The sequence below is a fragment of the Plectropomus leopardus genome, chromosome 5 (genome assembly GCF_008729295.1).
Source record: "Plectropomus leopardus isolate mb chromosome 5, YSFRI_Pleo_2.0, whole genome shotgun sequence".
NCBI classification, from domain to species: Eukaryota; Metazoa; Chordata; class Actinopteri; order Perciformes; family Serranidae; genus Plectropomus; species Plectropomus leopardus.
In genome coordinates this window covers 27,214,059-27,236,349 of record NC_056467.1, presented here as the reverse complement: position 1 = coordinate 27,236,349, position 22,291 = coordinate 27,214,059, and the positions used below count along the sequence as shown (strand labels likewise).

General features: G+C 40.4%; 1 protein-coding gene across 1 annotated transcript in view; it reads right to left on the bottom strand.

Moving 5' to 3' along the window:
• Nucleotides 1–22,291, bottom strand: part of LOC121942749 (LHFPL tetraspan subfamily member 6 protein) — a 52,513-nt gene that overhangs the window by 3,923 nt on the left and 26,299 nt on the right. Inside the window, exon 4 of the mRNA XM_042485992.1 lies at nucleotides 1,379–1,477. Within this exon, the coding sequence (XP_042341926.1) occupies nucleotides 1,379–1,477 (99 nt within the window). The remainder of the gene's footprint in view (nucleotides 1–1,378; nucleotides 1,478–22,291) is intronic.

Sequence of the window (22,291 nt, the reverse complement as noted above, 5' to 3'; positions counted from 1 at the left end):
ACAGTCAGCCCTTTCTGTCTTGATCAGTTCCCACTTCCCAAATTTATCAATGCTCTTATCAAAGCCAGACTCCAGTGACAAAAACACGGGAGCTGCTGATCTACCACTGCCTGATCAGTTAGTTATGTGACTTTGGTATTTAATGGGGTTGGTTTTGGTTTCCCAAAAGTCACATAAAAACAAAAAAACACAAGCTGATTGAGGAAGCGAAAGACCAGCAGCACCCATGTTCAGGAAGATTGCTGTTTTTCTCTCATTGGAGTCTGGCTTTTAAGAGAGCATCATTATATTCAGGAGAGACTGAGTAACAACCAGTTATATGAGACTTGAATTATACTGCACCAGTCATGTGACAGTTTGTGAACGATTGTTTTGATATAGTTTTGCTGTTGTTAAACACAGCCCACTGTGACTTAACAAGAATTTTCTCAGTTTTCGGATTCCTTGGTCACTGTAGTTAAGCAACAAAGTTTTCTTCACAAATTCAAAGTAACACAAGGTGAGTTATTGATATACAAATGGTGTTTGGGGGTTAAAGTATTCCTTTAATTAGTTGTTTTGAACTTTTTTGTTTTGGTACACCTTTTCACTCAGCAGTCAATATACTAATCCGGTTCAATGAACACATAGAAACTCTACATCTCTCAGTGTGTGAGGAGGAGGGTAGAAAAAAAAACTATTTTTGAAAAAAGAAAAAAGGGCAGAAACTCTGGCATAGTGGACACTGATGTAAATTGAAAAACAGAGCAAATCTAAGTGTACCTGATTACGTAAGTTACGGGCTCAACAGTTTTATCAAAAATGCACTCTGACATTTAATTAATATTTTGCAATTACACCAAATGAATTTCTCCATGTACATTAAGTAGAAAATCAAACACTATTTGATTAACATCACATAAAAGAGCAGCTGCAGTATGAATAGCCCCTCCACCTACCTCATCTCTGATACAGTAGCACATTATTGTCTATGAGATCGTCCTGAGAATGCCAGCTGAATACAGAACACAAATTGGGCCTCTGCTTATTCTCTGCACATCTTTAAAGCTATAAAACACTCCAGAAATCGACGGCAGCTGGAAGTTCTGTTGACTTTTTATCATACTTTTTAAATACCAGGGGATCATGTCTATTCAGTATATGACAGTACCAGAGAGCAGCGTCTGCTCGGTTTCTAAAAAAGCCAGAATGTCAACGGCCAGACATAAAAGTCTGTTCTCTGTTTCAAACTTTTTCATAGATTTATCTGTTCTGAGACCAGAACATTCAGCAAATACAAGACAAATTGACTCTGTCATGGTTGAATCATCAGTGTGTAATTTAGGTGCTGTGTGTGTTGGTTCATGTGTAAGCAGATCCAGCCTGGTGGACATCTCACCTAGCTGAAACTGGTCTGAGCTGTTGTTGCAGGTCTGTTGTACTTCCTCACTGTCCCATCCCAATGGATAGAGCGCACAGCCAGATCCTATGAGCAGACCTGAGAACAAGAGAAAGAGAATCTGTCAGCGATGAAGGAATCGCAGTAGCCTGACTGATCACTGGGGGTTCAAAAAAACATCACAAAACATGACTGCAGGCTGACAAGACGCTGTTTGTCAGGTGAAAACTGCAGCAAGGACAAACTCTCACCATCAAGGTGTTCACTATGCTCCTTGAGGAAGGGCTGTGGTATTTTTGTGAGACCTTGCCTCTGTAGGTTTTCATAATTTAAGAATCTTTTCATTAATGAGGCAGAAAATGCAAATCAGTGTGTTGGTTATTTTTTCTTTTTTTGCATCCAAATATCCAGCAGGGTGAAATGAATTAAAAGTAATTTCACCCCTGATTCTTGCTCATTCTTTGGTTTATGTTGAATGATCCAAAAGACGACTATGTTTACATGCACACTGTATTCCCTTACTCCAAATGTGACAATATTCTGAAATTGATAGGGGTCATATAATATAGGCCTTTTCCAAATATACTATTTCCCAATTAAGACATGCCAGTATTATTCAGGTTTTAGGAGCATTCCTTGGACATTTACACAGCACATTTGGAAAATGCATCTCAATTGGGGTTGGCAACACACACATCCTCTTGGCTGTTTATGGTAAGTTCTGTGCATTGAATACAAACCAACTTGCCAGAAGTTTGGGCTGGGCTGTGGTAGGGATGCATGTCCGAACAAAAAGCCCACATTTCTGGTTGGAAGGAGACATACAACTGCTTTTAAAAGTCATAAAGACTTGGAAATCAACAAGATTTTGGATATACACAAATATGCTATGCTGCAATGCTAACTTTTCCAGAAGGTGGTTTAGGGATGAAAGAAGGAGGCTGTGTTTCTACTGTCAAACAAGTCCGCAACTGGTGGAAAACTTTGTCAAAATCATGTATGATGCAAAGAAGCAAAAACAAGTGGATCCAACTGTTGCAATTTTCCATATTCTGACATGATAAACAACATGTTGGGGCACATAAATCAGAGAATGCATTGCTGCGATTAGTGGAATAATTATTTTCATTAGCCATGTAAACAGCTTAATAAGAATATTGTCTTTTTTGGATTAATGGTAAAAAAACACAATATTTTGTGTACATAAACGTAGTCCATGAGCTGCTGCTCTTCAAACTAGTGATGTGTGTGACCTCACCTCTATGATTTTTTTTCACCTTATCAACCATTTCCAGCAGATACTGATTGGGAGGCAGCTCTGACCTGTTCCAACAGTTTTACCTAACAAGCCTCAAATCCCTTTGTAAAATGACACGGATTGTGATTTTAACACTTCACATTTTTACAGCAACAAAACAAAGCACTCCTCCGTCAGCAGCTCATAAAACGGCTGCAAATGAACAACGAACATATGCAAATAGCTTGGCAATTTCTCACAGAGGCAACAGCAAAAAAAACAAGGCATTTTTTGGTACGCAATAATTACTGTAAAATTCTGGAAGACCCTTGAGGGACTGCTTTATGTCAGTGATTAAAGAGACTTATGACTGCGCTTGAAGCTGCACACAGAGACAAGAGTAAAATCTAGTCAAGGCCATTTACATTAAGGATTAATATCCTCAATATTAGCCTACAGCCAGGTCTTGACAAGTTATTCCCTTGATGCCAAGGCCTGTCTCTTGAAATTACCCTGTAGGTGGCTCTGCCATCACATTAGCTTAATCCCCACCAATGTGTCTACCCTGCTATCAGTTTTGGGATGTGAGGATGGCAGCAGAGGAAGAGAAGGCAAGAAAGCTCTGCCTTCCAACCTCATTACCCCTGCCATCCAGGACTGCCTTATTACATCTAGACCCAGATAACAAGCAGGAATTAATCCAATGCTAATGCAGATGGGCTAGACAAACCGGCTAACATCAGAGGTGGAGTAGGAAAAGTGAAAAAGACATCTGTGTTTTCCCCAGCTGCAGCCAAAAGGACGGCGAATGTCATCGGCCCGTTTATGGGAGAAAACAGACCGGCTGATTATGGCACCTGTGGTAGAAAATCAATTCAGTGAAACTCTGGCATGTTGATGAGAATGAAGGGATATAAAATGGCTCTGACCAAGTCTGTGTCATTACAGCTCAGGATCAGAGGGGATCCAGGGATTGTCATACGCAACAACTCAGCCGTTTCTTCTTCAGCCCCTTAAGAAAACTTCAGACGAGTTTCTGCTTCAGACCAAGAGTGACTACCTATTGCTGAGCAGCACAGCTGCAGTAACACACGAGCATTTGATGTAAATCCCTGTACAAGCAGCCACCATGGACCACGGATGAACATAAAAACCCACTATTCTACAAGGGACAAAAATGCATTTAGGAGCAAGTGAGCATACACACATTCCTTAAAAAATTCTCAGTTATATAATATTATCGAGTGTGTTTTGATTAAAATTTGTAACAGTAAAGTATGTAAAGCTTGTGAGCATGATAATGTATTCATCATTAATATTTAACAAAATCAAAAATTCTCTTTCAAGTGTTGGGTAATGCAGAGAGATACAGCAGCATATAATCAAATTGAATTTCCTTGCAGCAGAGGGGAGGAAAAAAAATTACACGCAGAGCAGAATTTGGCTTTGTTTCCCAAATATATTGTTATTCTGTCCCACAAACTATAATATTTCCATTTGAAAAGTCAAGATTCATGGGATTTCTCATTCATTCTTTGATTAAAACATTTGTTGAAATAACCAAAACCATAAAGAGCTGCTGCTCTGTAGCAAACACCTCAGAGAGAAGACGGGGAAAAGAAAGACTTCTGTGCATAGTTTCCACATCGGGTCAGAGGATGATGATGATTATGCTGACATGGAGCTGAAAATCTAAAAGACTGCGAAGAGAAGGGAAATCATTGCCACAAAAAAGATAAAAGCTCAGTTTCATTGAATAATCACAAAAAAAATCAAAGGTTTCCGGGTGAACTGGCAGTGTTTTCTGTTGTTTTTGGGGGAAGAGTCAGTGAGCCTGCAACACTGTACTGGGTGAAATCAATGTGAGCACTCACATGTTACCATGACACTATAAAGACAGAAACGGCAAAACACAAATCACTGTGGGAACAGATTAAAAAAAAAAAAAATCAAACATGCTGCCAAGGTGTAATTTAATTCCATATCTTATGGGGTCCTACATTTCTTGTTTGGCTTTTAATTTATTTGATTAATTTATTTTTTCCCCATTATAGTTAATTCCATCAAATCCAATCCTCCACACTCACTATGTGGGTTATTGAGAAGCAGAGGTAGGGAGGCTGGTGACTGGGATGTGGGAGACAGATTACCAAGAATGGAAAATGTTCTTTCACATAATGGTTATGAGACCAACTGCTGGAGAAAAGTGTGGACTTGTGAGAGGCAGCTACCTCAGGCTCTGATTCTCCATGCGTGCTGTTGGAGACTGATACTTCCCGTTTTTCTTGTTTCCTAAACTGACACAGATATGGCCCAATCTGCACAAACAGACAGTGGGGGATATGTGTCATTTAGCATGGAGTTGTCAGCTACAGTACTGATTCTTAACCTTTTCGGCTTGTGACCTCTTAAATTGAGGCAATGCGTTCTCCTGACCCTGCTGACTGCATATGAGGATGTGTTTTTCCCAAAAAACGTCTTGACCTAAATCTGGTGTCTTGGTCTCCCAGCTGGAGAACCACTGAGCTTGCAGATACGCTACAATCACATGCATTTAACCACAAGATAGACTTCATAAGATAAGATAAAACTTAATGATCTCCTCAGGAAAAAATGGTTTGCTGTAGCAGAAGATAGTGATAGAAAAACAAAAACAGAAGAATACTGAAACAGAAAATTGTGAAATTCAACTCTTCAATTCAAACACAAACAAATTAAAAAAGTGCACAGGGAATGAAGGGCAGGCTGTGTGTCCAGCATGTATGCATGACACTAGTAGAAAGAAAGTGAGACAATATGCAGGTTACATTATCAAGGTGTAACCAGAGAAGACAGGCTTTATGGAGATAAACCTTGGACACAATGTCCAATAAACCCCCTCCCAACTTTCTCTCTCCTTCCTAACAAAGAGCTGTATTTCACTCAATTGTTCCTCCCAGCTCCATTACAGTCAAGATGGAGGTGACGATAACAAAACAAGGGATTTATTCATTTTGTATGCCTAATTTTAGTGAATCCTAAAATATCGGGTATGGAATTAATCAGAAGATCCTCTGGTTTTAAAATGAGTCCAAATCTTTCATTGGATGACAATATTTGAGCCACAACAAAGGTCAAAATATGGAGGGACTAGGTAAGGCTTGTTTTCAGCATAGCTGATTACCCTCTGCTATGTGATTTTGTTGATCACTTGCTCTATCCACTGGCTGGTTTTGAGGAGTGAGGAGTCAGCAGTCAATGATGATAAAAAAAAACATTAGTAAAAGAGGTTTTTCAAAACGTGTGTATCTTTGCAACCATCAGAGGTCCCTGAGCATACTGTCATTAATATGCACAAAAAGATTAGGCTGATTGGTCCTGTTGTATGCACAATTAGCTGCAGACACACAGATTTATGAACTCACACACATGATCCTGTCCAGTGTTATGTCTGGCAGAGAAAAAAAAATATTTAGAGTATTAGTAAGTGTCAATATGTAATAAACATAATTTCACTACATGCAAACACATATATGTATTCGGACTTTTTTAAATATCCATTTTCATTGTGCCACAAAATAAAGAAACTCTCAGTGAATTTGGAGTATTTTCTAACTCATTAGGTTGTAGTGCTGAATTGGTGACAACATTTTAACAGTTTAGTGGCTAAATATCCAATTGGCACAGTGATTAATGCCCAAATAACTGCATAACACCCAAAATTAAAACATTCATATTGGCTCCAGCAAATATCTTTTGTGAATTTCATTGCTTCCCTAAAACCACAGAGAGGTTCTCTTCTCTCAGAGATATGATCAACTTCAACAAGCAGCTCATATTTCTGTGAGCAGATGGCCGTCTCATGATGAAATCATTGCAGAACTGCACTACGCTGCCATGAGGATTGCAATGGAAGTCACCACAAGGCTGATACTGCAGCTACAAAGCAACTACATGACACTGTAGAACAGACAGACAGACAGCAAAAAAAGATAAATATGAGAAATCTGCCATCACCTGCATCCACTGACACTCTGTTCTTTCTACAGATGTTATTAAGAACCACACAACTAGTTTTCCTTTAGCAGCACCAACCGCGCCCTCAGGTTGAACTTAAAGATGCCCTCAGCTTTCTGGGAGATTGGGAAAGGTTCAAGTGCTGCTCTATCAACACAGGCCTGGGAGGTTTGTTTGTTTACTTTGTTGCTTTTTGCCAACAACCACTGTTTGTAAGACCCTTTTGGAGTCTTTTTTCAGTTGCTATGGCAGCCAGCTGATGCTGATAGACTTCTCCAGTGGAGGAGGTGAAGAGGAAAAGGTCAGAGAGAGCAAGGAGTGCAGAATCTAAGAGGCCAGACAACTTATTCACAGATTGAGTTTCAATTGATCTCCATGAGGTTGTTATCACAGTGACTATCTCTGGCCCTAATGGCTTCTCTGAAAGGCTATTCTATGAACTGGGAAATAGTTCAGATAAATGGACTTCACCAAATGCAATCAGTCCTACATATCAGTGTTCAATCCATAAAATCTGCTCTAATACAGTGAACTTTCTTCTGCATATCGTTGCCTCAGATTTCATCATCGTTGTTGAGCTCACTTTTGAAATCGCTTTAAAAAGCTCACATAGAAGTGCTTTGTTCCATCGGCGCTGGTCTATTGTTACCCATCCTTTTTCTGTCAATGCTTTTTACCTGAATGAAAACTGCCCCCCCCCCCAACATTCTCTGATTTAGGGAGTGCTGATGCCTTTTGTCAAGCTTTCCTGCTCTCTGTCAAGAAGCAAGGAATTTCTTTACTCTCCTTCATGCCACGAGACAATACCATTCAAGGTTATCATTCAAAAGGCCAAAGAGGACAGGGAGAAAAGGCTGCCGCTAAGCTGGAGAGAGTTTTGGTGGCCAGGGAATTGGAGTGGGGACGTGCCTGAATGGGCCGGCTTAATGTAAGACATTCCCTTTTGGGCTCGGAGGATCGTCCAAAAGAGGGAGGAAAATGTAAAAGCAACTGCACCTGGGAAGGCAGCGCTGGGCCAAAACAATATCCACCTTTTCCCATCCTGTGGTCTTTTTCTGTTGAAAATAATAATTCCAGTTATTTCCAATGCTGCTCATGTGTTTAGGCAGTTTTATAGAAATGTGTCAATATCATGAGCAAAAGACAGCAAAAAGCTAGGCGGGTAGGATTAATGACATAGAAAAGTCTAATGAAATGCCTCACCAGTTGCAAAAAGAGCAGCTATCTCACGACAACAGCATGAGGAAAAGGTTCAACACTAAATAAGTAGTTTAAGTTATAATCCTCAAGATTTTCATGGAATCAAATGCATTTTTCAGCAGTAGCTGTTCTACAAATTTACATTCAGTAATTGTCTCTCTATATAGTAATTTTCATTGTTAGTGGCTGAGTCTGCCATGCACGCTGGATACAAATTGCTTATGTATGAGGGATTCAGCAATGCAGCATGTAATCTAGCGTTACTGTTTTCAATTCTGTCCCATTGATATCATTGCTTACTGCTCACTCTCCTACAGCCAGCAAATCCAACATTTCCTACTGCTGCTGCTTCACGTTAAAGCACAAAGATTTTATCACTGATGTTGTTGCCAGTGATCATTCTTAAAAATAAAATAAAGAAAAAAAGGTCATTTCTGGCCAACAATTGCTTGGAAGTAATGAAACAAGGAAGAGGAGCTAGTAAGTTGCAGGCTAGGCACCTCCAACTTCTTAGCAAGGTAACCAACTTTATTATGCCCTCCTGTAATTGTTCAGTTATAATAGTTTTAGATTGACTTCTATTTTGCAGTGCTGTAAACAAACATACCAGTGTTCATCTGTGGAATTTCTCTCTTTTTTTATTTTAAGATTTGCTTTTGCTTTTTGCTATCATCAAATATGACAACTTGAACATGGAATTGTGAGAAAGAAGGAATGACATACAACAAAGATCCGAGGTTGAAATCTAACCCGCCACAGCTGCTGCAGTGAGGTAGCAGCCTCGAAACATGGGGTGCCCACTCCACCAATTGAGCTGCTGGGCGCCCCCTTCTGTGGTATTTCTGACAAAGTAACTGCTCAAGGAGTTTCTTTGTTAGTATTAAAACATTATTTTTCATGGCAGATTCCTTGAGAGTGACAACCCTCACCTACATGGCAATAAACTCTTCTGATTCTGGTTTTTGATACCATAGTTACCACGAGTGTCACCAAATCTACCAGTTTGGAAATCTTAAGAATTACAAATTCCCTACAAAGACTTTAGGACCGAAACCTTCCAACAGACGGAAAGTGGAACACAGTGCAGCACAATGGTCATTTTAGACTGATGCAGTCACAGTTTCACAGTCAGAACCCATGTTGGGTAAGTAGAAAGGTACTTGCACCCATCTGTGTGACCATGGGTGGGTGGGTCAAAAAATGAGGTATGGCCGGGCACATTGTCACCGTATTGCTATCTGGACACGGCAGAAAGTGACTGCGCCATTAAGTAACAAAAATCTGGTCTAAAGTCAGAATGGCACTGTATTTTTCTGCTATTCAGAGGCTGAATTATTCAGATCAAAATGTGCCTTAAAAAGCAGATTCCATATACGCATACACTCTGCTTGTAACAAACACACACACAGGGAGTGTGAACAGGCTAGGGGTGGGTGGAATAATACATCATTAAGGAAGCTGAGGAAATATTAACTACAGCAGACATCAGAGCAGAGCTGTTGTCTGACTCTCCATTAAGACAGATGCTGATGCACTGACATTTACACGTGGAGCAGCGACACGACTTTGATTATTTCAGAGGCTAAACGTGAAGTTCTGTTTTCCTTGTCAAGTTTATAACAAGAGATTTTAGTTTTGCTACTTAAATGTCCCACAAAATTTGCTGTGGTGACATTACTTCTCTTTCTGCATTACTTTCAGCAGAAAGATTTGCTGAATCCGCCATGAAAATAGAAGTGAGAAAGGGAGATGACACTTTGATTGGTTGAATTAATGTTATGCACAAAACACATCTATGATTAATTGAGGGAGTAAATACAACTCCTTTGCCCCCTGCGCCTTACTATGCGCCCAGATTATATGCCATTTAACTAGCAAAGTTGAGTTCGACACGCCCTAAATGCACTTGCACCATGCAATGTTGCCTTAACCCAAGAGACAGCTGTTAAAATGTATTAATTGTCACATGGCTTATGCTTCCTTGCATGCAATTCATCAATGCATCTGTAGTGTAATTAACATGATACTGTAAAGATGTTTCAGTCGAGGCTATTTTGAGCATAAAACAGAGACAGTGAAAAGTTCACACGTTGTCACCTCAGACTAAAACGCCCATGTGACTGATCTGTCAACAGCCCTATCCCACATGTTGAGGCATGCTTTTTTTCCTTCACTTGAAACACAAGGCACACATCAGCATGTACAGCTTGCATTCCTGCTTTTCTTATGATGTTTCGATTCTCTCCGTCATTCAAGTTGGATCAACGCAGCCGTTTTCAGAAGGGCTTACTCCTGTGTGAGCATTTTTGCCGGTGAAGCTGGTGTTTTCATGTGAGCGAGCCAGGGATCTGGAGATTCAGTTGAAACGCAGAGCTGTGAGAGATGGAGGATGAGGGGGGTGCAGAGAAAGGAGGGATTTTAAGAGAGTATGTGAAGTGCGTGTGATATGTGATGTGCAAAGCGATGCATAAAAATACTTGCTGCTGCCAGTGGCTTGCATTTAAGCATTATTTAGCCAATTGTTTTCATTAATTTTAGCAGCACTTCATACACATTATACCTCAATCATCCAGTTGGACAAGAGGCGTGTTCATGGGAAAGATGATTTTCTGGTTGAACAATACTTCCTCCCATTGCTTTGAGATATATTTCCCACTGTGTGATGGGTGTTTACATAGACGATCTTCCAAGGTGCGTCCTTCTGTTCAGTCAGTTTTATGTTTCTTCATGTTTTTTTGGCTTTACAACTTGAATATCAAACACAGGAAACTGTATTACTGACCAGGCCAGTCAGAACAGAGCTCTGTGACAAACAAGCTGTACACTGGGCTGCGAGTCTTCATTCAGAGTGTGACCATCCTCTCCATGACTAATTTCTCCCTCTTCTCCCTGTAGTATCTGCCACCACAGACCCAAGAAAAGGTCAAACAGTTACAAAAAGTCCATCATCCCAGCGGCCACCAAAGGACTTAACAAGACTCATTGTGAGGTCGTGTTCATGTGAAGTCTGCATGGAGATATTTTCATGTAACCCTGCACCTTTGTTTTAATATGTTATCCACATGCTCTTTATTGCATCTTTGCTTGTCTTGTTTCATCTGCTGTGTATCACTTTCCCTCTGGGACTAATTAATAACAAACTGAACATTAACTGGTGTGATTTAAACTCACATCAGCGCACCTATGAGTAGTATTTTGGTTCATGAAGTTATCAGTCATGTCTTGATTTCGCATGTAATTTTACCAAGGTCTTGAAGTTTTTCGGAGCCCCAGGTTCATTTAAGAATTTCTAACAACCCAAGTTCATTTTCCCCTATTTTAGAATGTAAATTGACTCTGCAAAGCATCTCTCTATAGATCTGGTAATTGCCTTTTTTTCACCACAGGAACTTAACAAAATGGAAATGTAGCAACTGTCAGTCACCCATTCTGCTTTGATTGCAATTGTTCTGTGCATCCTTTGAAGAGAGCTTCCTGGAAGTAAGTAGCTGAGAGGGTGACGCTAAATCCAAGCGCTTTCAGGTAGTGCTGAATGTTATTGTGTCAAGCAAATGTGAATGCAAAAAGCACACACACACACACACACACACACACACACACACACACACACCTGACAGTAAGGCAGACTTGTGCTGCAGCGGTGTGTTCACTGGCAGTGGGAATGCAGTATTTAGCAGGTTTACCCAAGTGAACAACCTACAGGCACACGCTAATTTTGGTGGGAACAGGGTATTACTTCATGTTAGGTATGTGACATCATTCATGGGGCACTAACTTGTTACATATCATACAAACCGTTGTATGAGGATATGTTGAAAAGGTGTACTAAAGGGTGAGAATGTTCATAGCAAAACAGTATAGGGAAAAGTTAAGTGTGCAGCAGAGCAAACTGAAAAACATGACTTGATGCAATGCGCTGGCCACCAGCCCAGTTTATGAAACACAATGGGAATGCAAAGAAGAGCCTATTGTCAAAGCTGAACAAGTGCTTAAAAGTTGAGGTTGTGGAAAGGTAATAGTAATGGAAAAACTGTCAAAAGTAAGACTACTTTAAATGTTACAGTGTCAGTTTTGATGACATATTCCTAAGAAACAGGCCAAAAATAAGCCCAAAGCAATGTACAGAATGTGCTGGTTTGTTTGCTTGTGCCACTCTTCTGTAATGCAGTTTCATTTCTCTCCATGTCCACCCATCAGTCACCATCACTGGCCCTGGGCGGAAAGAGCAGGTTGTGTTATATTGATCAGTTTCAGTGCTTTGGATACAGGCATTCTGTCAAGAGCTAGTCTTATCTAATCACACCATTCATTTGTCACACAGTTTCAGGCTACAACCGGTAATTAATAAACACCCCAATTACAAGTGCAAAATGAACTTCTGCTTCATTAAGCAGTGGGCATGTATTAAACAGTAAAAAAACCTTTAGGTCTACAGCTCAGGAGCACAAGAGATGAAACTGGGGTATGATAAATATGTTGCAAATAACTTAAGAAAAAATAAAAGACAATGACTTCTGGATGCGTGGGGAGAATAAGCTTCTCACATGAGGGCGCAGATATTTTCTGTGCATTTCACTCTTTCCAGCTACAAACCCACGCCTCTCTGCGACCTCAACCATGTCTCCTCTGATCTCATATTGCAAATTGGACATTTTCCCCCTCCTCTCAGTTGGAGGAGAAGTCAAACAAGAGGCAGGCAAAAAAAACAAGGGAAAGAATTCAGCAGCACTGGGGAGAAATTCCTTCTCTTCCTTTCCAAAAATGTTACACAGTTGTATCTTTCTATTGTAAATGCTGTCACTTGTGTGTGTAGGAATGTAAAGTATGGAGATTGTGGAAACAATGAATTCATGTAGTATATGAGAAAGCACCTGATTGGTGCCATGTTGCGGGTGTTAATTTGCTGCCTTGGTTTTTTCACCAAAGTCAAAGGGAAGATTAGCTTCTGCAATATCTTGCAATATTTTAATGACTTATCATCATTCTGAGGCTTGGTGGCAGGGTGGTGACAATAAGCTACTTTACTTTGCACATGACAAAGAGTCAAAGCCAACTTACAGTAGATTGTGAGCAATAGTTTTTCAGCCTCACTTAGCTGCAATTTCAGTATTTGAAAAAAATCAAAGTAAGTAGGAAAACCTGCTTAAAAGGAAATATGAGCACCTTCTACAAACTGTAATAAAAATCAGCATGCTAGTCTGGGATTTCAATTTAAAAAGCGATAGCTGTTCCATCCATCAGAGAGGTGAGTCGAGTGAAGAAAATGTGTGAGGGGAGCAACAAAGCCAAAGGGTATGGAAATCCTCCTCAGGGTAGGATCCACTTTATAGGGTCCTACAAGTGTAGCTCTTCTAACTGGGTCATGTCTGATGTGTTGAGCAGCACCCTCCTCCCACTGACAAAAAAGCATGACAGCAGCCCACGTGTCCAAAAGTCAGCATATACCTACAGTGATGCGTTCCTGCTTTAATTACCCTTTACAACGAGCAGTAAACATGCTAAAGCAAGGCCTTCTGGGAAGGGTTGAATCAAAGGCACCACAATCCACACTTCAATATTCATGTTAATAGCATCCAAATATGCAGTGAATGTTTAAGTATCTTCCACACAGACACTGGCAGACATCAAAATGCCTCTCTGACAGTACTGGGGCTCATCATGTGAACAGCTCCATGTTGCAAACACAAAGAACCCCCTTTCAAAAGACAATGCAACGCTTCAGGGATCGAGGAAAAACTGACTCCCACTGCCAAGTGTACAAAGTACTCCATAGCATGTGTTTAAAGTGCCGGCCCACTGCTTTCACACTGTCTTCTGGGACACATACCAGGCTAGCTTATTACCCGTGGGGACTGAGTTTAAGCAGCCTTCCCAACCTCCCAAAAATCAAACATTCCTTAAACCAACAGGTCACTTTTGCTCCCAGCATTTCATTGTGTGGGTGTGATGTGAAAACCACTCAGTAAGAGCAAAAATCAGTAGGGCAAAAGGCTCATTCTAGAGCCATAGAAATGTAGTGATAAAGGTAGAATATAAAGTGATACATTATAACACATATATGAAATACAAAGCAGAAAATGATTGATTTTGCATGAATGATTTTAATGATTTTAGAACTTAATACATTTTTAACAATGAGAAAATACTATTTCACTCAATACCCTTTTTCCCCCACTAAAATTAGTGTGTGAATATAGTTTTTTAAATGCAGGAAAACATGCTAAAAATAGACAATGGACTGCTTTTGCATTGCCAGAAGACTAAAGTGGTGCACACAGTTCTGTAGCAGACGAGTACGCCTTGCCTTTCTGTTTTTTTTAAAAAAAAAATTTTAAATGGTGTGGTACGTTTGATGTCATGGAAGGGCCGGAAAAACATGTCACTGAACAGTAGAGAGCAGCATGGAAGCTGGTGAAAATGTAACAGCAGTTACTTCTTTTATCTTTCTATTTCTAGTTCATCTCTCTTGATGTCAACTACATTTTTACAATATTCGAGTGCTGCTTGGATGGAGATGGACGGTATTTGATGGTGGACCATCATTGCAGTGTGGAGACAAAGGGGCAAAAAATAGGGTGTCATATTTTCATCATTGCCGATCGGAGCTGGAGCCTATAAATACCCATGACTACTGCAGAGTCATTTTGCCCGAAGCTGGTTGTAATCTTTTTGATTAAAAACAGAAAGCCAGATGTGAGTGGAAATGAGTGGGTTTTTTGTCCAGTGGAAATGGGCTTTAGAAGAGTTCAACCAACATGAACCTCTTAACATTAATGCTTTTCTTAAAGGAAGAGTGTGACATTTTGGGAAATATACTTATTTGATTTTTCTTGCTGAGCTTTAGATGAGATAAGAGTTTCATGTCTTTATGGTAAAAATGAAGATACAACCAGCAGTCTGTTACCTTACCTTAGCACAAAGACTAAAAAAACACCTGGCCTGACTCTGTCTAAATGTGCATACCAGCACCTCTGAAACTCACTAATTAACACATACTCTTTCTGGCACAGTGGAGTTCATTAGCTGTGATGTATGCTAATGTTTCTAAAAATGTTGAAGCTCACGGAAGTTACATTTTTATTTATTTTTCTTACTCTTGTATAGATAGATAAAGGTTATATTATGAAGCTCAAGTAGCTTCTCTTTCATCACATGCTGTTATCGTGACATTTGAGAGCCCTTGAGGAAGAAGAGAATAATTGAAATGAGAGCGCATTATGTAACGTATGAAGTAATCTGTGAGCAACACAACAGGGCAATACAATGAAGAGGAAGAGATCAGGTTGTGCGGGACTGTGCTCTTGACATTTTGTATGATATTGAATTGGTATTGTGATCCTACATAATCATATAATATCTGGTTTATCCTGTCCGCTCAAGGATGAAAAGCTATTTCTGCCCTGGTGATTCAACAGATTGAATCTAAACAGATGTCAAGAAAAGGCTACCAATTCTATTTCATATGAAGATTTACCACTATCTTGTTTTTATTTTATGTCACCATGGCATCTCTGACAGGGCAGTAAAAAGTATTGAAGTAAACTAAAGCAGATGCTATTATGTTGAGATAAATGTTAGTGATGAAATGGCAGCCTTCTGTTGAAGCCTTGTCTTATTAACAATACTGTTAGAGAGTCCTTTGAACACAGGTAATATAATAACATCTAGAATAAACTGTTCCTAATGATGATTGCCCTTAAATGATACATGACGGAGACACGTGTTTATTTCACCTTGGTATTTAAAATGTCTGGTGTGGTAAAACATGATGAAATTTGATGAATGCCTGAGGGTTTTCCCAAACTGATGATTATTTTTATGTCTTGGTCAGAGAACTGGCTAAATGTGATGACTTGGTTCTTGTTTTGACAGGCACGTTCATAAAATCTTCATCTTTATCAACAGTTTGTATTTTTGTCAGTTAAGCCCTGAAGCAAACTAAAAAAAAAAAAATTAGCGTGAAAAACTAAACCCAGCTGGATCCGTATGAACCCAGAAAAAACACAAAGAGCTGAGTATTACCAGGTGTGCTGAAAATGAAGCACTTTCTATGGGTAATTACAGAGAATACAAAACACACACATAATTATTTGACATAAATCCATGGCTTTCCTTTGTTTACTCCAGTGTCCACTTTGGAAAATGTGGAAAAAACATGATGTAATGCAGAATGAACAATGGAGCAGTCATACAGCATGATGTGTTTCCTATAAAAGGAGACCTTTTAAAACAGGATGGTGCTCTGGTTTCTTTTTACTATGCTTCAGACAATGCAGACTTAACACCTCTATTACGCTGCTGCCTCCCACAAACATATGGCTTCAATCGAGCTGCAGGCATTCATGTCATAAGAGTCAGTGGATGGCATGAATCCACAGATTATAGCATGGGAGCAGGGACGAATGAAAATCAATAGTTCCCCGGAGTCCTTGCAAAACTGCCTCTCACTGAGATGATTCAAAGAGGAAAAAAACAGAAGAAAGGAACAATGCTATTTAAGCACCAGTGGTTCCATCCTGCAGTCTGATTGCCTTTCGCTCAATTCACACAGGACTAATAGCACAGTATGTTCAGACCTCAAGTAATTCATCAATTAGCTGCTTACCTCAGAACATTAGGGCCAGAAAATGAAATTCACAATGTTAGATACAAGTCTGTTAAATGAAACATTTGTAGTTTGTCACTCTGCAAAGCTAAGCTTCAAATTGCCCGCCAAAAGCATTCACAGCATTTCTATTCATTTTCCACTACTGCCTCCTGTTTTAAAAGAGCAAAATGTTGCATTTAAAAGAAAAGACTCCATTGAAAGCCAAAAAACAAATTCAATTTGCATTGGATTAGTAAGCATTACTCAGGGACCTCTGACTCCACCAATGTGTGGCAGGTAAGTCGCACTGGAATTTCACTTAAATTACAACCGTGGCAGACTCGCATCGGGATTAAAATCGTTGACGATCTCCCTCAATTATACAAATCACTTTCCAACCTCAGGTTATATTAGTTCCGTGCAAATAGAGCTTTATAAAGTTCCATCAGTATTCATGAACATGAACAACTATCTTCAGAAGCTTAAATATAAGAGATAAAACTTGAGTCTGCTGCACTGATGATGAATCAGAGATCAGCTTTGGAGGATGAAACTGTGAAACTTCACAGCGAAATTAACTGTGCATCGTTATATAGCTCTCAGTGATGAGGCAGAAAAGTCCGCCTCTGTAATGTCATGTGCCCACAAAGGCTCCCATTCACTGTCAAAAGGGCTCGTTCACAATACGCCCCCTGATTGAGTCAGTCTGAGTGTATGTGGCTCTGAGAGGGACTTGTTCCTGCTCACAAATTACGCCTGAATTGTCCAAGATCATAGTTCATTGCATGTGCAAACTCCTTTTTTCAGGGATGAATCTTTTTTTTGTTTTTTCTTGAATGTTGATTACTGTAGCTGTTACTGTAGCCTCCCAGTGACTGAATAGCCTGACATGGGTCGCTGAGAATGTACCACTGGACATTTCAGAGCTAGTCAGTCTGATTGATTGAGCCATAAAGAGTTTGTCCGTGGGGCTAACAGGACTCGGATAAAAGATTAGAAGTCTGTTGAGTCTTGATTAATGTTAGAGGATATAACCTCTGGCCAGTGGTGCTGAAAGATTTATATGATCAGGGTCTCTGCAGCGAAATATACACGCACTGAATTGGAGCGATTTGAAGTCAGTGAGGACGGAACAATCACAGGGTATCCCCAGGACACAAGCTGAATCAAAACAGAATTGTCATAACTCCATAATGAGGCAAACACACATATTAACTGAGAGATGAAGCGGGACGGCCACACAAGCGTCAAAACACGCTAAAAAAGATATCTCAAAGGCAACAAACCCAATTTCATTTTTGCTGTTTTCCTACAACAGTGGGATTGTGATGATGGCAAAGGAAAAAATTCCTCTGCATATTTATACAGGACCTTGTGTGTGTTAAACCCTGCCCCACCCCCTGGACTTAGGCTGACTGATTAGTATTCACTGAATTCATTAAGACACAATCACTGGTGTCTGGGAACATGGGAACTCTTAATGGAGGAGACGTTGAGTTCAACCCACTGGGTAAGTCCCTACAGAAAAAGAAAACGCCCCATCCCCCAAACCTGAAGGTCACCGTGTCCTTACTGATCTGATGATCACAGGCAAACAGCGGTTGTGGGGCTCAGTGTTAAGATCTTTATTTGCACACCTTGAGTTGTTGCCAGCATGCAAAGATCTGCGCTGTGCCTGAGAAAAAGGTAAATGCGAGTCTGACTTTTGGCTTGATTTGTCCCCAAAGGCAATCACCCACAATTCATCACCCAGGTGGGAGTGTTGTTGTGCTGTGTTATAATACAGTGTTTCTCCTTGTAAGCTATAAAAAATATAAATGAGATCAGACTTTGTAGCCCACAGACCATCCATCCCTCAAAAGTTGCCCCCCCCCCACCCTCACCCCCCAACCCCACACCACCCCCACCCCCCTCTTCAACTACTAAAAATCAATGTTGAGATGAATGAACAACAGAGACCAGGGGGGACACCAGGTAGAAAATTCTACCGGCTGCTCCAATGGTTCATATGTTAGGAAGGCAAGCTTTGGTTGCGTCCCAGCAAAACCAGTGATGAATCATTCCTCAGGGAAGCACTTACACATTTCAGCCAGTTTAATGAAAAACACCAAAAAAGCTGTCCTGTATGAGAGCTTCACAATAATAAATCACAAGCAAGGAGAAAATATTGCATACGGCCACAGTGCACAAATCCAATAGAGTTTGGCTTGACTCTCCTCTCACTGCCAGACTGTCAATCTAGTGTGTTTCTTTTACCCTGCTGATATCAATTTGACTCGGAGCTTCAAATACAGATCTTCTTTAAGTCATCACTTTCTTTATCGGAAAATGATTTTAAATTATGAGAGAATTATCAAACAGAGGCAAAAACATTGCCTCAGGGTTTGATATTGCTGCAATTTTGCTTCAAGTGGTCTCTTGATGGCTGAGCAAAGGCCTTTTGCCTGCACCAGCTTTAAGGTGTGCGCAATAAAACTAATTACCATAAAGAAACAAAAAAAAAAAAAAAAAAAAAGGAGAATAACAGGGAAAGCAGCTCTGGTAGTCCAGGGTGTATATCCCAGAGAGAAATCTGTGCCATATCCTCAAGCTTCTTTCTGTTTTCCTCCACCACAATGAGTAAGAAAGACTTTGATCATTTACGATACTGTATCTCACTCACCAGGAGAAGAGGAAAACAGAGTCAGGGCATAAGAGTTGGGTTTACACACAGGGGAATGCAGAGCAGAGGAAAATGAGGTGAACTGTCATAAAAAGAAAAGCAGAAAACCTCCAGCAGCGGCAACACACTTGACAGCAAACCAAGCCCGCTGAAGCAAGTGTCAAACAAAACAAATTGCTAAACCTTTTCTGACACACAGTGCGGTCTCCGGATTGTCACGACAAGAGTGGAAATTAAGTTGCCAGAGACAGAGACAGAGACTGCCAAGGATAGATCACCAACATTAAGAATAATGCTGACTTTGGTGGCGGTGGTGAGTGAGTTGTGTGTGTGTGTGTGTGTTCACAAGGTATCGGTTCGCATCTGAGAATGAATTCATAAATCCTCACTTATTTGTGGATCCTTCGTCCAGTGCGGGATTGGAATGCTTTTGCACCATGTTAAGTTTTTGTCATGGAGCCAAAGCTAAAATGGGCTTCCTCTCAGCAGGGACCAAAGTATTCTGTCTCAAAAGATTTTCTTTTAGAGCGCAGGCATGGCAGGCGCATAAGCATGAACGTGACAGCACGAGTAAGTCGATAAACATACCCAGGCAGCGCACTTTCATTTAGGAAGGAGGGAGTACTTCAAAGTTCAGCCGATGGGGTTAGGAGAGAATATGAAAGAATAAAGAAGGAATAAAGAAGGAAAAGGAATCTGCACTGGCTGAAAATGCATTCTGAGATGGACAGACACTGATAAGACAGCAAAAATAAATACATGTAGCGCATTCAAGTTCAGTCTAAGGAAAGAAAAACATTATTTGATTTTTTTGAAATGTCTGACTGATGCTTCAATGATAATTAATTTTGTGGATGTGTGCGTTACTTCATGGATTTGAAGAGCAAACATTACAAAACAGCAAAGCAATACGCAGAATATTATATCTATTAAATCCTGCCATTAAAACTGTTTTGTTTTGATGTCTACAGAAATGTAGAGGCTAAGCATTAACTATAAATCACACTAGAACACAATGCCACTAATGCAAGAGGAAGTAAAAATGCAAAGGGAGATATATGAGATGTACCCCAGTGGAAACAGCGACAAGGAAAGGAGTGTGTTCCTGTGTATGTGTGACTGTGATCAGGGGCATGTTGCAAAGGTTTAAGGTAGCCATTACTGCTGAGTGTAGCAGCAATGGGATTAGTGGTACCCGGAGGGCACAGATGGCACCGAAATTCTCAGAGTCTTTCTGAAAAGGTCACACAAAACACAAGAGAGCCACCTACTCAACCACCCATTCACTGGCTCTAACAGATTCCTCAGGCTGGTTTCTGCTCAGGCTTTTAGTCCCTCATCAATCCTCTCAATGCCCCACTATCATTCTTTTCAAGTGTGTAACACAGAGCAGAAAAGAAACGCCTTTAAAATGTCAAACGGCAGAAGGCCCAACTCGCCCTGTCATTGATGAGATTGTGGCAATGGCTGAATTCAATAAGAAGCTTGTGGCGTTTCAGAGGAAAACAGATTTTATCGCAGCTCCTTTGTTACGATGTTTAATGGGACAGGAAGCGACAAAGAGGAGATGCAGAGTTATGTATTACAAGACATTAGTCTTTATGGCCATGCATAGAACAAATGAATCCGGAGCACCTTGTAATTTAGTTTAAAGGTCATTTTTGACCCTTTCCATTCTTCTTCTCTCATTCACTTGTCTCTGTCATACTGCATGTACTCATGTTGTTTTTGCATTGCAGCAAGGAGACTCGCATTCCTCTGCTGCCTTGTTTTGCCATACTGCTGTGTCTGTGTATTTCCTGCCACCATACGGATGCATACTCCCCAGGCGCTGGCTCCTTCACCAACACCATATGGCAAGGCCAACTAGGCAGGCAGCACTCCGCAGGACTCTCACAACATCTCCGTTATCTGTGTTTTCTTTGAGGGATCTGATAAACCACTTACAGACGGTTATTTGTATATAGAGAAAAAATTCATATGAACCAACTCATATACAACTGGAATACAGCAAGGCAACAGAGCAATTAGTAGAACAGACCTGAACATATACAGACTCCCTGGATGACAGGTGGTGCACGTCTGCTGCCTCAGGAAAGTTTTCAGGTAAGAGCCTGTTTGAAAATCAGTGCATCTAATTTTGAGATAAGCCAGTCTATCCAGACTCCTCGCCCTTCTAAAATAATACAAGCTATAGAAAATGTGCATAGTGCATCAAAAATTATCTTATGGAAGGCTGATTGGCTCCTGAAATTGTGCCACTACTTCCCTAATGTCTGATTTTACTGAAACAGGGCCAGAGGAAGAAATCTGGAGGTCTTACTTAGGCACAATCGTAGCACACCCCTTGCCCTTACCACTTAGTCCTTAATCCAACGTTTTGCACGTTGATGTCTGGGATGACCCTATTCTTGTGGGACAGAGGGGAAGTGTGAAGTGTTGAATGGGTCACTAAACGGAGGTTTTTCAGTGTCACATGTTATGAGAAATCATCAGCGAGATGGCTGGACATGCAACAAAAGAAATCCAAAAAATGTATTTATTTGATTAACAAAGATTTGAAAATTCTGATAATCATCGTATTATTTTTGTTATTTGATGCCGTTTCAATGTATTATGGTCCTTTTCTTTATAACAAGCATAAAGAATTCATTAGTATGTCAATGTCTCAGTAGTTAACGAGCTAGCTGGCTAAAATTGTTATTGCTGATTTGTGCATGACAGTCCCACATTAAAAAAATAGAAAAAGAAATCCCATGTGCCATACCCCTACTCATTCAAATTTCATTTGACAACTGAAATTTAACTGGAGTCTAGCAGCAACGTTACTGCAGTTGTTGCCACTCCTCTCACATCAGTGCAGACCGGCAAGGTAGGAGCACAAGCTGCTAACGTTAGCCTACAAAGCAGCCGTTAATGAAGCTGTGGTTATTTTTATTTGATGGTTTGTTTGACAGGTTGATAGCGTGAAACGTTGTGAACAAATCGTGAGCATCCTCACAACTGCAAAAGAATGCCTGTAGCCCATGCAAGAGACTCACCACAGAAGAGAGTGGCAGATTCACAATGTCCAGCAACACGTCTGTTTACGTAAATGCCTGCATCGACAACTACCAATGACATATGAGGATCTTGAAAGGCTTTCCCATGTCATGGGGGAGGATTTCAACCCCTAGTACTTGTAATTCTGTTCAGAAGGGCAAGGTGGTATTTAAAATGAGGGGTAGGGGT